This window comes from Zosterops lateralis (assembly GCF_965231275.1).
Source record: "Zosterops lateralis genome assembly, chromosome: 26".
Lineage (NCBI taxonomy): Eukaryota > Metazoa > Chordata > Aves > Passeriformes > Zosteropidae > Zosterops > Zosterops lateralis.
The window spans coordinates 3,252,277-3,268,905 of record NC_139786.1 but is presented as its reverse complement, the minus strand read 5'-3'; the positions used below and the strand labels follow the sequence as shown (position 1 = coordinate 3,268,905).

The following is a 16,629-nucleotide window of genomic DNA, read 5'->3' as shown; positions in this document are numbered from 1 at the left end:
GACACCCCATCCCAGACACCCCATCCCAGAGATGTCTTATCCCAGAAATGCCCCATCCCAGACATATCCCACCCCAGAGATGTCCCATCCCAGAGACACTCTACCCCAGAGATGTCCCACCCTAGAGATGTCTCATCCCAGAAATGCCCCTCTCAGAGCAATGTCCCATTCCAGAGATATCCCATCCAGAGCAATGTCCCCATCACAGAGACACCCCAAACCAGCCATGTCCCCTCCCAGAGATGTCCCATCCCAGCCATTCCCCCTCCTCAGCACCTTTTTAAGGCACCAAACCCAACAAAGCAGAGCCCCCCTTTCCCCAGTCCGGTCCTGGGGGCACAGAGAGCCCCGAGCCCGCAGCAGGAGGGTCCCAGCCCCGAGCCCCGCTGTGTCCTGGAGGTTCCTGGGGGTGGGCGTGGGGCAGGGGCCGCTCAGCAGCCCCCCGGGCCCGAGGGGGGGAAGAAGCGCCGCACCACAAGAGGGCCCAGCACCAGCACAGCCGCCACCAGCGCGTATTTCACACAGACGTGGAATTCACGGTCCCACACGGCCCTCTGCGGGGAGGGGACACGGGGTCAGTCCTGGGAACGTCCTCCAGCCCCAAACCCCGAGCCCCAGACACTGAAACCCAAACACTGAACCTGCTGACCCTCAAACCCCAACTCCTCAAACCCCCAAACCCTGACTCCTCTGACTCCTCTGACTCCTCTGACTCCCCCAGCCCCCCTGCCAAACCTGTCTCCCTGACCCCAAACCCTGCCCCCAACCCCAAATCTACCCCCTGATCTCAAACCCTGACCCCTGTCCCCAAACCCCGCCTCCAAACCCTGCCTCCAAGCCTGCCACCAAACTTGCCCCCAAACAATGTCCCTCTGCCCCCAAACCTGCCCCCCGACCCCCAAACCATGTCCCAAAACCTTCCCCCAAACCTGCTCCCCTGACCCCAAACCCTGCCCCCCTGATCTCAAACCCCGACCTCTGCCCCCCAAACATGCCCCCAAACCATGTCCCCCTGTCCCCCAACTCTGCCCCTGACCCCAAATCTACCCCTGTGATCTCAAACCCTGACCTTTGACCCCAAAACGTGCCCCCAAACCATGCCCTCTTGACCCCAAACCATGACCCCAAACCTGCCTCCCTGATCACAAATCTACCCCCCGATCTCAAACCCTGCCCCTTTGCCCCCAAACCTGCCCCCCTGCTCCCCAAACCTGCCCCCGTTCCCCCCAGGCGGCCCAGCTCACCCATCCTCCCTGCTGGGCGATCCAGCGGGCGATGTGGTTGTGCAGCATGAAGTCCCTGACGAAGCCGGCGATGCGGCGCAGGAATCCGCGCACGCCGCTGCGCCACACCTGCACGGCCATGAGGTACCCGAAGGCCAGCAGGGCGATCACTCGGCCCCAGTTGATGCCACTGTCAAACAGGCTGCGGGGAGAATCCCAGAGAGATCCCAGGTGATTCCTGAATTCCTGCCCGGAGCTCCCAGCGCGGCGTCCTGGAGGTGCCCAGGCCAAGGGAGCTCCAGGAGTGGGGTCAGGATTGAGGGAATGACCCCAAATTGTACCAGGAAAAGCTTAGGTTGGATATTACGCAATATTTTTTTCCTCTGGAAGGGTTGTCCCGGACTGGCATGGCTGCCCAAGCCAGGGGAGCTCCAGGAGTGGGGTCAGGATTGAGGGAATGGCCCCAAATTGTACCAGGAAAAGCTTAGGTTGGATAGTTTGGAATATTTTTCTCCTCTGGAAGAACTGTCAAGGACTGGCACAGCTGTCCAGGCCAAGAGAGCTCCAGCAATGGGGTCAGGATTGAGGGAATGGCCCCAGATTGTACCAGGAAAAAGTTAAGTTTAGTAGAATATGGAATTTTTTTTTGACTGGCACAGCTGCCCAAGCCGAGGGAGCTCCAGGAGTGGGGTCAACATTGAGGAAATGGACCCAGATTGTACAGGAAAAGCTTAGGTTGAATATTATGGAATTTTTTTTTGACTGGCACAGCTGCCCAAGCCAAGGGAGCTCCAGCAGTGGGGTCAAGATTGAGGAAATGGCCCCAAACTGTACCAGGAAAAGCTTAGGTTGGATATTATGGATTTTTTTTTTTCCTCTGGAAGAGTTGTCCAAGACTGGCACAGCTGCCCAGGTTGGGGTATCTCTAGAAATATGATCAGGATTGAGGAAACATCCTCAAGTTGTAGCAGGAAACATTTAGTTTGGAGATTTGGGAAAATCTAGTCACTGCAAAGGGATCTTGGTCAGGATGATCAGGACAAGAGGAAATGGCCACAAGTTGTAGCAGGAAACATTCAGTTTGGATATTTGGGAAAATCTATTCACTGGGAGGGTTGTACAGCCTGGGGGATCTCAAGCAGCGTGGTCAGGACAAGAGGAGATGGCCACAACTTGTAGCAGGAAATATTTCATTTGGAGATTTATTTTACCTGAGTGTGACAAGGGGAGGGATGGGGTTAATTTAATTTACCTGAGTGTGACAGGGACAAGGACAGGGGTTAATTTAATTTACCTGAGTGTGACAGGGACAAGGACAGGGGTTAATTTAATTCACCTGAGTGTGACCAGGACAGGGGTTAATTTAATTTACCTGAGTGTGACCAGGACAGGGATAGGGGTTAATTTATTTTACCTGAGTGTGACAGGGACAGGGGTTAATTTACCTGAGTGTGACCAGGACAAGGACAGAAGTTAACTTAATTCCCCTGAGTGGGACAGGGACAGGAGTTAATTTATTTTACCTGAGTGTGACAGGGCCAGGGGTTAATTTACCTGTGCGTGTTGCTGCCTCAGCCAGCGCGGCTTCCCGGGCAGAGGAGCAGGAAAAGGACAGAAAGGAAGGAGTTAGACACAAACACTGGAGAAGAGAAGGAATTGGACACAAATGCTGAGCAGAAGGCACGGGGACAGGGCTGTCACAGGCAGAGGTGTTTGGAGGTGTGACAGGAACCAGAGACCCGTCCTGCCTGACCTGGGTGAACATCTCCCCTGCAGACACAACCCCTTGATGCCTCCTCAATCCAAACTTTTTTGGGAAATCCTGGCAGGAAGTTCTCCAGGTTTGTGCCCTCATTCTTCACCTGTCGCTGTGCTTTGGGTGGCTGTCACCTGCAGGAGGCTCTGTGTGTCACCTGTAGGCTCTGTGTGCCACCTGCAGACTGTGTGTCACCTGCATGAGGTCCTGTGTGTCACCTGCAGGAGGCTCTGTGTGGCACCTGCATGAGGCTCTGTGTTACTTGTAGGCTCTGTGTGTCACCTGCATGAGGCTCTGTGTGTCACCTGCATGAGGTCCTGTGTGTCACCTGCAGGAGGCTCTGTGTGTCACCTGCAGGCTCTGGCAGCCCATGGAGCAGCCCCATCCTCAGGTGTCCACGAGGACCAGGTTGGATGGGAGCCCTGAGCCACCTCATCTCGTGTGTGGCACCCTGCCCACAGCAGGGGCTGGAATGAGATGATCTTCAATGTTCCTCCCGACCATTCCATGATTATTTCTGTGACCATCCCATCTCCAGATGTGGAGTTGTGGTTGGGGTTGTTCCTTGGGATGTCCCAGCCTGGAGCAAGGGACAGCAGGGGCAGGGCTGGTTGTGCTCCTGAAGGGGAGCTGGGACAGGAACAGGCCTGAGGTGTCCCAGTGACATCCCCTGACAGGTCCCAGCCAGTTGGACAAGGACTGGGATTCCTGGGAGGGGACAATTACACCAGCAGTGCACAGGAGGAGCAGCAGACAGGCAGAAAACACAGGAATCATCCCAGGAACATCCCTGGCAGCTCAGCCAGGGCTGGAGGGTGAAGCTTGAACAGACAGAGTGCGAGTTTAACCATCAGCCCTGACCTCTCCTCCCCTTCTCCTCCAAGGAAAACCCCCAACCCACGCCAGGAGCTGCAGAGGCTTTACCTGGAAGCAATTTTGGTGAAGTGCTGGTAGGCATTGTCGGGGGTGAGGCGCAGGGAGCCCAGCATGGTGCGGAACTCGGCGTCGTAGCGCCGGAAGATGTCATCCCCGATGATGGCCAGGCGCTCCCCAACCTGGCTCTGCGTGCTGCCAGAAAGAGCAGGGAGTCAGTCATTCTTGTGGGAATTCACAAGAGTGAGACAGACTTAATTAGAATGTTTAGTCTGGTGACTAGGATGTCACGGCGAGGACAAACAGAACTTTGAGTTTATGAGAAGATGGGATTAGAAACCTGCTGAAGGAAGAAGATTCAATCAATCCTGTATGAGGAAGATGTTGTAAAATGCATGAGTTGTCTGTATGATCTTTTAGCCTAATTCTTGTAGTAGGAATTATTAATCTTACTAAAATAGTATATAAGTTCTTGGAAAACCTGAGTAAAATCGAATTCTGATCATGAATCAGTCTTTCTGTCTCTCCATCAATTGCCAATAAGGCCAAGCTCTGGCTCAGGGACAGGGGTAGGGACAGGGATTTACTGTTGGGAAAGATGGGACATGAAGGGCTTGTGGATATGATTGTCTGGTAAGAAATACTGGAGATGTAAAACCTGTGAGTGAAATAGAAATGAGGGCTGAGCTTTGAGATGTGATCATGGCAGGCAGGAGGACGGGGATGAGCTGGAGATGGGTTGAAGGACAGAAAACAAAAGGACCCCAAGGGTGCAGCCCCTCTCCACCTTGCCAAGGCATCAGGGAAAAGGCAAATAAGAAAAGTCTCTTTAGAGTTTAGAATACAGGATGATATGGTGATATAGTAGTTCTCATGGGCTGCATGCAAAGTTTGTAGGTTTTGTATCTCGTGCTGGTTGGTCACTGGAAATTAGAATATTCAACACAAAAAGAGATATAGTGGATTGTAACAAGGACCTCTCTCTTATATCTGCTCTCTTGCTCTTTTCCCCCTACTCTCTTCTACCTCTCTTACCTCTCTGCCCCCGGCACTCTTGCTTTTACCTCTCTCTTACCCCTCTCAGCTCTTTTACCTCCCTCACCTCACACCCTCTCTCTCCCTCTCTCTTTGGGGTTTCCCTCCAGCCCAGGCTGGTGGCTGAAGGCAAATCCCTCTTTACCCACCACCCTTGCAATAAACCCACGTGTTCTAGAACATCTCAGCTCTGCAGAGTTCCCTTTCCCTGCCATCCATGGATTTATTACAACTTACCTCTTCTGGTCACGCTGGATCTGCTCAATCTCGGGGTCTGGCGGCAGCTCTGCCCCCGGCTCCTGCCGCTCCTGCCGGTACCGGTACAGCGCGAAACTGCGGAACACCTCCTCGGCCTCCTCCGCCACACGGCCCTCTGGAGAGGCAGGAGAGACAACACTCAAGGCACAGACTCGTCTCCCTCCATTTTCAAATTCTGTCGGAGCCCAGGGCATCTCTCTGGATGCCCTGGAAAGTCACAGACCTCGGTAGAGAGGCCTGGGACCTGAGAAAGAGGATCTGGGGTCTGTGCAGGGGGTCTGGGGTCTGTGCAGGGGGTCTGGGGTCTGTGCAGGAGGGTCTGGGGTCTGTGCAGGGGGTCTGGGGTCTGTGCAGGGGAGTCTGGGGTCTGTGCAGGAGGGTCTGGGGTCTGTGCAGGGGGTCTGGGGTCTGTGCAGGGGAGTCTGGGGTCTGTGCAGGAGGGTCTGGGGTCTGTGCAGGGGGTCTGGGGTCTGTGCAGGAGGGTCTGGGGTCTGTGCAGGGGGTCTGGGGTCTGTGCAGGGGAGTCTGGGGTCTGCCCAGGAGGGTCTGGGGTCTGTGCAGGGGGTCTGGGGTCTGTGCAGGGGAGTCTGGGGTCTGTGCAGGAGGGTCTGGGGTCTGTGCAGGGGGTCTGGGGTCTGTGCAGGAGGGTCTGGGGTTTGTGCAGGGGAGTCTGGGGTCTGTGCAGGGGGGTCTGGGGTCTGTGCAGGGGGTTTGGGGTCTGTGCAGGGGGGTTTCCCTGCCCCAGAGCCCAGGAGGACACAGGCTTTGATTTTGGTCCATGAGAAAAACATCCAACACAGAGAAGAATTGCAAGTCACAAATGTGTAACAGACAGTGGTGTAATTTATCACTGTGCAGAAGATTTTGTAGTTTTGGGTTTTTAGAATGTAGGTGCAAAGGGACAAGATGGTGATATTAGGGCGGTGCCCTGGGTTCTTCTCCTTCTCCCTTGGCATCCATTGTCTGCAGTGACGTGGGCACAAAGTAGTTTCAGTGGATTGGATCAGAGTAGAAATGACCCTGTTAGTGCAGGTGATAGACATTGGCACAGAATTGTAAATAACGGGTACGTATTATCTGTATAAGAGGCAGTGACCTCCCATCACACAGGGCAGTCACATCGTGTCTGAGCTGCTGTGAACACCTTGGCTGGACACAGAGAATTGTAAGATAAGAACTAATAAACAACGCGAGAAACCAGAAAACCAAGACCTTGAGACTCCTCATCCTTCTTGCGCTGAACACCGAGCTCAGCACAGACACAGAGACACAGAGTCAGACAGCAGACCCCAAATCCTTCAGAGGTCAAGAGGGAAAATCTGTCCCTTGAGCCCACATGAACCACCAGCCTTGGAATCTCAGGTGAGAAAGAACCAGAATAAACCCGAGAGGTCCCAGGGCAGGGGCAGGAGTGGGGGATCCCGCAGGGCTGTGGGTTTGGGGGATCACTCTGTCCTTGGGGGACGACACCTCCAGCAGCAGCTCCACGGCAGCCAAACCCTGTCCCGCCATCCCATAAATCCCATAAATCCCATAAATCCAGCCTGGCCATGCAACTCTCCAGAATCTGCATTTCCAACCTGAGCTCTTCGTGCCCAGGGCTGGGGAGTGAGGGCACAGCTGTGCCATCATTGCTGCCCCACAAACCCCAAACCCCCAAATCACCCCAAATCCTCCTCTCAGGGTTTTCCAGCTGGTCCCATCTCCCTGTCCCGGATGGACCTGCCCTGCTCAGGTGACACCAGCAGAGCTGAAGGGAAAGGACAGCTCCTGACACTGTTTCCAGGGGGTTTTGGTTTTGTTTGTTTGTTTGGTGACAAATAAAATCCTTCACCTTCTGGGAACCGGGAATCGGTGACGCTCCAGCCAGAAAACGAAACCAACTGAGTCAGAGTTTCAGGGAGAGGAGGGCAAACACTCGGCCGGGCAGAAGAGGAAATCTCTGCACTAAAATAAATCCCTGTATTTGGCTGCCCCAGGAACTATTTTTACTAACACCAGGACAGAAGGATCCCCTTCTCACAGGTGCTACCCCCAGCACCCACTAGGATTGTCTTGGGATCTCTCCCACTCAAGGGATGTGGATCAGTGGATTCCCAGTGCCAGCAGTGCCAAGGGGAGCTCAGGGATCTCTGGGAGGGAGGAACTGCTCCACGTGTGCTCTGTGCCTGCTCCCTCCATCCCCAGCTCACTCTGCACTGGGATCCACACCCTGGATCCACAGCACAGGCAGAGAGAGCCAAACATTCAACTCTCGCATTTCTGTGTGAGATCATTTCTTTCTCACTGCTCCCATCTCAGCTGTGGCCAAAAATCTCCAAAAATCAGCCCCAAACACCCAAACACTCCAGGCAGTGACAGAGTCCAGTGGATTTAGTGCTGGTCAAATGCCACTGCACTACTGGAATTGTTTACTCATTTTCTGCTGCGAGATAAGAATTAGGAGGAGAGCAGAGCAGGCTCAAAACTTCAAAGGGTATAAAGACAACTTAATTAACAGAACTAAAAGGGAATAAGAATCAGAATAAAACCTTCAGAACACTTCTCCTCCCCTCACGCCCTCTTTTCTTTCCTACTGAAAACGTAAAGAGACAAAACCTGGGACTTTCAGTCAGTTTGCCACCTCTAGAATAGTCTTTGTTCTCTCAGGGAGAGGAGTGTCTCCTGCTATGGCATGGAGACTTTTCCACAAGAAACAGTTCTCTGCTCTCATGGGCTCAATGTCACAGAGAATCAGATGGAAATCTGTTTGCCATGTCAAAGTCCCTTCCCTCGACTCACAGCTTTCCCCACAACTGTTTTCCAGGGCTCAATCTTTGGCGAAAGGGGTGCACTTTTCAGGATGAGCTTCTCAGAAGCAAAGGTTCTCTTTATCTGTCTCTGAGATCATCATCATCATCTCTGGGAACAGAGGTCTTCTTCTTCTTTCCCTGGGGGCAAAGGGTCTTCACCACTCATCTCTCTCTCTGTTCAAGCTTCTCATTTGGGTCACAGCTACTTCAACATCTGCTTTGCTCCAGCATGGGTGCCTTTGCTCATGTCTACAGCCTGAACACTCCATCTTCCCCCTGCTTTCCATGAATTAAAGGGATGTTCCAGTGTATCCCAGTCCATCACCATGGCCTCAGTCTTGGCCTGGAAAAAGAATTCCAGCCCAAGACTAAGGCACCTCCTTGTTCTCCTCCTGTAGTAGTTTCCATGGACGGTGAGGACAAGGAACTCTGCAGACCTAAGATATTCTAGAAACACGTTACAACCATATCCATAAGTCCTTCCTGTCCCATCTTTCCCAACATCCTCCCATCTGGAGGAGAATGACCTTGGTCATTCTTCACCGACCTTGTTGTCTTCATCTTGTCCTTTACTTGTCTTCACTCTGTCCTTTTCCCTCACTCGAGACAGGACTGAGGTCTGCAAGTCTCATCTGTGCAGTGAAAGCATCAATATCTCACCCAGGTCTGGGGATGGTCGTGAGATCCCTGCTGGGGGATTCTGGCTGCCAGAAATGTTTATGGTTCAGGAATCCTTGTGGTGTTGGGGAATGTGGAGAGAGGAAGTGACTGGGATCTCAGCAGCCAGAACTGAGTTAGAATTCAGCAGCAGCACACCATGGGCTGGTGGCCTCCCCTGCCCCTGACTGCCCTGCCCCGCCCAAGGACTGCTGGGGAAATTCAGCAGCAGGAAACTGTTGGAACCCTAGAAACTTAGAATTTGGGGTTTTAGTGTATAGTAGGACATGTGAGTCAAGATAGAAAATTCTGAATGTTGTCTTTCTTCTTCTTCTTCACCACCTTCTTCCTTCTTCTTCACGGATTTGGGTGGTTTTCTCTAACTGAGTGAAAGGTGTCTGCATTGCAGACCTTGAACAGCCATTATTGGGTCAAAAGCATAAATAATCTAAGAGTCACTTTAGTATTAGATTATTTATGTGTCACTAAGTGTCACTTTAGTATTAAGTAATTATCTCTTAAATAGCCTTGGTAGGAATTAGAAACACTCAATTTTGTCTCATTCCTTTAAATGGCAAGTTAGAGCTCACGCTTTGTGAAACTGTAAATAAATAAGATATAATAAACAACCAAGACCACACTCAACTCTGTGTCTCTCATGACTTTCATCCTGACCTCGGGGGAAATAAATCAGGCAAAACTGTAACAGGAAACAGCCAGGCAGAATCTCAGCAGCCACAGCCCAACCTGGAGCTGCTCCCGGGGCCCAACAGACCCTGAGCTGGCCCAGGCAAGGCTGAATATCAGCAAGATGTGAACAACCTGGCCCTGAGCCCTCCTCCTCCTCACGGAGAGAAAACTTCTCTGTTCAAAAGCCAGAAGCAAGAGAGAGCTTTGTGGGTGGGTTGTTCCCACGTGTGTGCTCACAGAGGTGCATTCAGCTTCCTCAGTGGTTTAACACTGTGCCAGTTCTCAGAGCCAGCAGCTATTGGTTTGTGAGGCACACAGGAAGCTGCTGGGGCTCCTCACACAGAATCACTTCCGTAGCTGAAGGCTTTTTTTTTGTTTTTTTTTTTCTCTTTAACTAAAAGCCAAGCTGTGTTAAACCTGGTGTTATATATATTTTTATATAAAGTTGGCTTTTCGCAAGATGTGTGCTATATAGTTAATAATGTTGTGGTAAGGATATAGAATAGAAGTTTTTATTTCTGCTTTTAGAAAATGAGGTATAGTGGTAATAACTGATGTAATATGCTTAAACTGTCTGTTTGGTCAGAATAACATTCAACAAACATGTAAAGAGGACCCTGCTATTGATATACCAACTATCAGCATCTCCCACCTAAAAAAAGCATAGACCAAGGCACAAACTAGAAACAATAAAAAGGACACAACCACAAAACACGCATACTCTAAAAAGGCAGACCCAAAGAAAGGCCATACAAAACAGTTCCTAAAATATGAAAACTAGTTTATAGAATTTTATGAATATTCATATATTGATATAACGGAAAAAGTATTTAACAAGTGTCTCTAAAAAAAGCAAAGTGTGGACCTGGCTGAATGCCGAGTCACCCAGCCAGCCGTACTTAGCTTTTATTATCTCCTAATTGTCTTAATTATTTTATTAAACATAGTTTTTAAAATTTACCAAAAAGTGAACCTCGTTTTTTCACACTGGTGAAAAACCTGGCGCCATCCCTAAGGAGCTCAGGAGACAGGAATCAGCTCCCTGCACAGAGGGAGATTCCAGACAGGCAAGTGAGAGCAGCCCCTGGAGATTTCTGTCCCCAGGGAAGAAATCCAGCTCCACCTCACTGCAGCTGCAGTGTGAGTGTGGGATGAGCAGCTGGGGTTGGGTTTGATCCCAGCACGTTGGGCAGCCCCTGGTGGTTCCTGTTGTCCATTAATAATGATTCCATGAAGGGTGAGCAGGGTGAGCACTGCACTGTGCTGGAGAGCAGAGTTTACAGACAGGGGCATGGACACCTGCCATCCCCGAGGGATCTGCACAGCACAAAACCTCCCCTCCCTCTGCTCCTTAGGACCAGCACCTTCCCACCCTGAGGAGGAGCAGAGTCCCCAAAGTGTCTCCCTGCAGAGCTGAGGGGCAGCCTGGCTGTGAGACAGGAACTCATCTCTCAAAAAGGGAGATTTTCTGCTCCAGGTCCTGTAATTCTGCTGTAATTCTGGTGTCCGTGAGCAGAGTTGTTCCTGTCCCATCACACACTGCCAGGAGTGAGGAACCTCCTGTCTTCATCCACAGAGCCCTAAAACCCCCAGGGGAGGAAGGTTTCCCCCCCAGCCTTGGCACAAACAGCAGCACCTTGGCCATGCCCAGGACGAGGAGGAAAAGGACTCACAACGATGCCCTGAGCAGGAGAGAAATCCCTGCTGCATCCAAAGGCAAACACTCAGAGCCCCAGATGAAATCCAGGCTCAATCCCTGCAACAAATCCTCTCTCCACCCCTCAATCCCACAGTGGAATTTGCACTTCTCTGCTCCCACTGGGGCCCACGAGGCTTCTGCCACCTCTAAATTCCAGAGGTGGAATTCCTCCTGATTCCCCCTGAGTTTCGGGAAGCAGAGGGATGCTGGGACTGCCAGGGAGTGTCTAAGAGAACAGGAACTGGGACTGTGGCCCAGCATGCTCAGAGCTCAGGGCCTGATTTCTGACTGGTTTTCACATCAGCATCTCACTGGCCTCAACAGGAAATCAGCAAACAGCTGCTCCTGTTTGTGGAGTTTTGGACCTCCTGGACTCTGGTATGACAAGGAAGGGATATTTTCCCTCCAGTGCAACCACAGGGTCTGGGACTGAGAGAGAGAAAGGAAGAGTAGAGCAGAAATCCCATTGTCAGAGCCCTGAGCTGGGCTGAGCTCCACCAGCCCGATCCTGAGCTCCTCTGTTGACAGAGCTGACTCAGCTGGTTGATCTCACCTGCCCTCTGAGGTCAGGGCAGCACCTGGAGTCACCGTGTCCCACATTTCATCCTGCTGGGATGAGCTGGGAGCTGAGGGATTTTCCTGCCAGCCCCACTCCCAGTTTCACCATTAACCAGGGCAGGGCAGGGCTGGGCTGGGCTGGGCTGGGCTCACAGGGGGACAGTGACCCTGCTCCCAGCCTGTCACCACAGCCCTGCCAGGTGTGACCTGATGTCACCCCAAGGCCACTCAGACTGCCCCAGATCCGTGTTTTGCTCTGTGATTTAAACCCCAAACAGCTCCTGCTCTCTCGTGCTCAGGGAAGGGAATAGATCACACCAGGCAGCTCCCAGCACTTTGTGCCTTCCAGCCCCACCTTGCTGCCCACCCAACGCCAAGCATTGATTATTCTGGATGGAAAAGAACCTTAAAACTCACCCAGGAACACCTCCCACTAGACCAGGATTCCCCAAGCCTCTGGCATCCCCCAAAAGCATTGAGTTAATTCAGTTCATTAGGGAGCTGAGCCCTTATCCCAGCCTTCCCAAAAGCCCTGGAGACAGGAAATCCCATCTTGCCAAAGGGGAAAGAATAAAAAACCCAAAGTTTTGAAGCTGCTCCCTCCCCTGAGCAGCCCAGAACTCTTTACCTGAGCTCCTGGCCTCTGGAGGCTCCTCCTCATTCCCCGAGGCCATTGCAGAGAGGTTTGGGATTGGCGGCTTCACCTGGAAAGGTGGTGGAGATGGTGAGTGACTGTGGTCCCTCACAGCCCCAGGAATCCCCTCTGGCAGAGCTGACTGCTCCAAGCTGATTTTATCTCTGCCAGACCTGGCTCCTCCCTTCCCAGCACTGTTTGTGCCCAGAGAAGAATTCTGGGTTCACTCACGGCTGAGTTACCTGATACTAAATAAATTCTGCTACAATTCCTTCCTAACTTTGGCAGAGAGCTGTGGCATGCACCAGGCTCTTCCTCAGCCGAGATGACAGAACAGCTGGGACAGAACAATTTCCACAACTGGAAAAAAGCTGGAAAAATTCCAGAAATCTGTGAATTCCCCGGCTGCAACCACTGCCATGACAACATGAGATTATTTCCTCCAGGACCCCAATTTCCTCTAATTCCCCTTGTTCTTTACATTTCCTCTCTCAGAAAAATAAGAAAATTAAATCAGAACTAAACAAAAAAGCTCATCTTTTCCCTGAAGTTCACAGGAAAAAAAAAAAAAAAAAAAAAAAAAAAAAAAAAAAAAAAAAAAAAAAAAAACCCACACACACACACACACACACAAAATAAAAATATAATAATAAAAAAACCACAACAAACCACAACAACCCAGCAGTTCAATGCTCATCAGAGCCCTGAATTAATTAATTCATGCAATTAGTTAATGATTTACATGAAGCCTCACTGCCACCAGCCTGAGCTGTGACAATGTGATTCAGGCTCATGGCATCTTACTGGAGATTGTTCAGAAGGAAAAATAAATGTGAGGCAAGAAGTTCAGCCTGCTCTATGTGGGACAGGGTGTAGAAGTGAAAGTGCAAAGCAGCTCTGGCCTGGCTTAGAAAACCATGAATTCCTGGCACAGCTGCACTCAGGGCCCTGAGCCTGGTGACCAGGATGGAAATGCTGTTTTTTTCCTGCACTCTGAGAATAGGAGGACAGGATTTCCCCTTCCTCCCCAAATTCAAACATCCAAGGAAGAGCTGAGAATGCAGTGAGGATCCTCAGCTGGGACAAAGGGTAAATATCTGGGGAGAGCTGCAGCCATGGATACAGATCAGCTCCAGAGCTGCCTGTCCTGGCTCTTGGATCACAGAATTCCCTGCCCTGGGCTGCTGCAGATCCCTGGGGATGGTGCAGATCCCTGGAATTGTGTCCACCCCTGGAATTGTGTCCACCCCTGGGATGGTGTCCACCCCTGGAATTGTGTCCACCCCTGGAATTGTGTCCACCCTTGGAATGGTGTCCACCCCTGGGATGATGTCCACTCCTGGAATGGTGCAGATCCCTTGGATGATGTCCACCTCTGGAATAGTGTCCACCCCTGGGATGGTGTCCACTCTTTGGATGGTGTTCACCCCTGGGATGGTGTCCACCCCTGGAATAGTGTCCACCCCTAGGATGGTGTCCACCCCTGGAATGGTGCAGATCCCTTGGATGGTGTCCACCCCTAGGATGGTGTCCATCTCCTCCTCCACCGAGGAGCCTCCTGTGCTTCATCCCCTGCCTTCCCAGGCCATGGCTGAGCCCACCTGCACTGGGAGGGGTCAGAGCTGTTCCCGAGCTGGGAGCAGCTCCTTGGAGCTCTGGGAACAGAGGGAATTTCCTCTGCACCCCACGGTGCCAGGTGGCACAGGGTGCTGGGCAGGGGGTGGGTGCACCCAGCCAAGAGCTCAGGAGCCTCTGGAGTTTTCCCAGCTCAGCCCATGGGGCAGCAGGGCTGTGTCCCACAGTGACCCAGGGCTGTTCACAGGGAACAGGGACTTTTCCTGCCTGGAATGAGCGAGGGCTGTGAGCAGTGAGCCCTTCCTGGAGCGCGGGCTGCCTGTGCAGCACAGGAACCTGGTGACTCATGATTTCGATTCTCATTTCATTCTGAAGCCGCTGCAGGAACTTTTGTTTTCAGTTTCCTTCAGGGCCCTGGCAGTGCTGCCTTCCCTGTGACCCAGGACGCTGCAGCCCTGTCACTGCTGTGCCCAGCCCCAAATGCCCATGTGGACTCCCAAAAAGCTTCACTGCCCGTCTCTGAGGGGGTCAGAGTGCCTCAGACCATCCTCTGCAGGTTCCACAGCTGCTGCCTGGGCTCCTCCTGCTTTCCCAGCCCCTCTGTTACGGGAATACCTCCAGGAGAACAGGGAAGGGTGTGAAGGAGGAGGAGACAGCCAAACACCCAGAGATAGCCCGGGGCTGCAGGAAATGAAAACCTTCCAAGATTTGACTCAGGGCTCAAGGGAGGGTGTCAGGGAAGCTGCAGGAGCTCATCCACCCATTGAGGGTCTTGTAGGAGGCTCCAAGGGGTTCAAAGCAGCAGCCAGAGCTTGGGTTGTGATTTGGCTGCAGCTCCAAGGTGGGACAGGGCTCTTGTCTTTATTAAAGAGCTCCTGCCATGGCAAGAATGAACCTTCCTGGAGCCCTCCAGCCCTCCTCAATAAAACAAAGGCCTTTGCCCCGATTGATCCTCATTTCCCCCTTGTCTCATCCTCTTAGAAGCCTCAGACACATTTCCTGGTGTCTGTAAGTCACACTCATTACTTCTCCAAAGCAAAGTTCCTGAGCCCTGGGTTGAGGGAGGATGGTGGGAGAGGGAAGCAGATCCATGAGGATCCACAGGAGCAGCTGCAATCCCAATATCCAAGCCCAGCCACAGGGCTCTGGAATCCCCCCCAATGTGTTATCAGTGCCAGGAAATCGATGCAGCATCCCCTGGGATGAGCCTTTGGCAGCTCAGCTGCACGGCAGTGATTCCATGAGGCTGTGGAGGGCAGAAATCCCTCCTGGGACAGAGATCCCACAAGATTCCTGATCCCATCCCTGCCCAGGACAGAGATCCCACAGGATTCCTGATCCCATCCCTCCTGGGACAGAGATCCTGCAGGATTCCTGATCTCATCCCTGCCCAGGACAGAGATCCTGCAGGATTCCTGATCCCATCCCTGCCCAGGACAGAGATCCTGCAGGATTCCTGATCCCATCCCCACCTGGGACAGAGATCCTGCAGGATTCCTGATCCCATCCCTCCTGGGACAGAGATCCTGCAGGATTCATGATCCCATCCCTGCCCGGCCAGCAGAGCCAGGGCTGCTCCTCCCCCTGCCCCAGGACAGCAAAATGGGGAGTTTGCCCAGTTTTGGGGTTGCCCAGTTGGAGATGGCCCCAGGGTGGGCAAACCCCCATCCGAGCATCCGTCCATCCATCCATCCATCCATCCGTCCGTCCGTCCGTCCGTCCGTCCATCCATCCGTCCGTCCGTCCGTCCGTCCGTCCGTCCGTCCATCCATCCATCCGTCCATCCATCCATCCAGGTCCCCCCAAGCCGTGCCCGGGGCCGGGGGTCCCCAGCAGGGTCAGCACAGCCCCACCCGTGTCCAGGTCCCAGCCAGGACAGGACAGGACAGGACAGGACAGGACAGGACGGGTGTCCCCTGTCCCTGAGCGGGGACAGCTCTGCCCAGCCATGTCCCTGCCCTGAGCCCCTCGGGCCCTGTGCAGGTGACTGTCCCCACCGCGGGGTAAAAACCCCAAACGGAGAAAACACGAGTGAAAAAATCCCTTTTTTAGGGCAGGTAAATCCCCTCTCTGGGTCAGTGACCCGCCAGCCCCGGCCGGGGCTTTGCCGCACCCAGAGCGGCCTCTGAGGATCCACCGCGTGTTTTATCCGTGTCAGTTCATCCCGCAGCCCCGGACCCCGCACCCCGCGGCTGCTGGGGCATCCCAGCCCATTTCTGCCCATTCCTCCCCATCCCAGCCCATTTCTGCCCATTCCTCCCCATCCCAGCCCATTTCTGTCAATCCCATCCCATTCCTGCCCATCCCAACCCGTTCCTGAACATCCTAACACATCCCACCCCATCCCAGCCCATCCCAGCCCCGCAGAACCGGGATAACCCACCCCAGGAGAATCCGGGGATGGGAAAACCGGGATTTCCCTGGTCACTGACCTCGTCCCGGAGCAGGGAATGGGGCTATCCCGGGAATTACCGCATCCCTGCCCGGCCAACTCCCTTCCCGTGCCCGGCCCGAGCGCGGCACAGCGAGAGGAAGCACGCGAGGCCGGGGAGGAGGAGGAGAAAAAGAAGTCAAAAATAGAAGAAATAGAAACCCAACCCCGCTGACCATAGATAGACACGGGCGGGCAGCGCTCAGCTCCCTCTAGAGGCACCAAGCCCTGCGCGGAGGCACCTCCGGCGTTTTTTGGGGAGGTTTTGGGGGGTTTTGGGGAGGTTTTGGGAGGTTTTGGGGAGGTTTTGGGGGGTTTGGGGGGGTTTGGGGAGGTTTGGGGAGGTTTTGGGGAGGTTTTGGAGGGTTTGGGGAGGTTTTGGGGGGGTTTGGGGAGTTTTGGGGAGGTTTTGGAGGGTTTGGGGGGGTTTGGGGAGGTTTTGGGAGGT

The 16,629-nt window shown here is 53.1% G+C and overlaps 1 protein-coding gene across 1 annotated transcript; it reads right to left on the bottom strand.

The window, feature by feature from the left end:
- Positions 1-253: 253 nt before the first annotated feature.
- On the bottom strand, positions 254-16,389 carry BAK1 (BCL2 antagonist/killer 1). Its single transcript, XM_083878327.1, has 6 exons — positions 16,183-16,389; positions 12,170-12,245; positions 5,125-5,260; positions 3,904-4,047; positions 1,245-1,425; positions 254-554 (listed from the first exon to the last, which is right to left on the bottom strand). Exons 2-6 carry the CDS (start codon positions 12,213-12,215, stop codon positions 432-434), a joined length of 630 nt encoding a protein of 209 aa, XP_083734453.1. The 5' UTR covers positions 12,216-12,245; positions 16,183-16,389; the 3' UTR covers positions 254-431.
- Between the last annotated feature and the right edge of the window lie 240 nt (positions 16,390-16,629).

What these genes read in the sequence shown, in the direction of transcription:
- BAK1 (XM_083878327.1), bottom strand. Translation starts at nt 12,215, where the DNA reads ATGGCCTCGGGGAATGAGGAGGAGCCTCCAGAGGCCAGGAGCTCAG. An exon ending in TTCACCAAAATTGCTTCCAG is followed by an intron (nt 1,426 to 3,903) that starts GTAAAGCCTCTG and finishes TTCTCCCCGCAG; the next exon opens with CCTGTTTGACAGTGGCATCA. An exon ending in TCGCCCAGCAGGGAGGATGG is followed by an intron (nt 555 to 1,244) that starts GTGAGCTGGGCC and finishes CCCTCCCCGCAG; the next exon opens with AGGGCCGTGTGGGACCGTGA.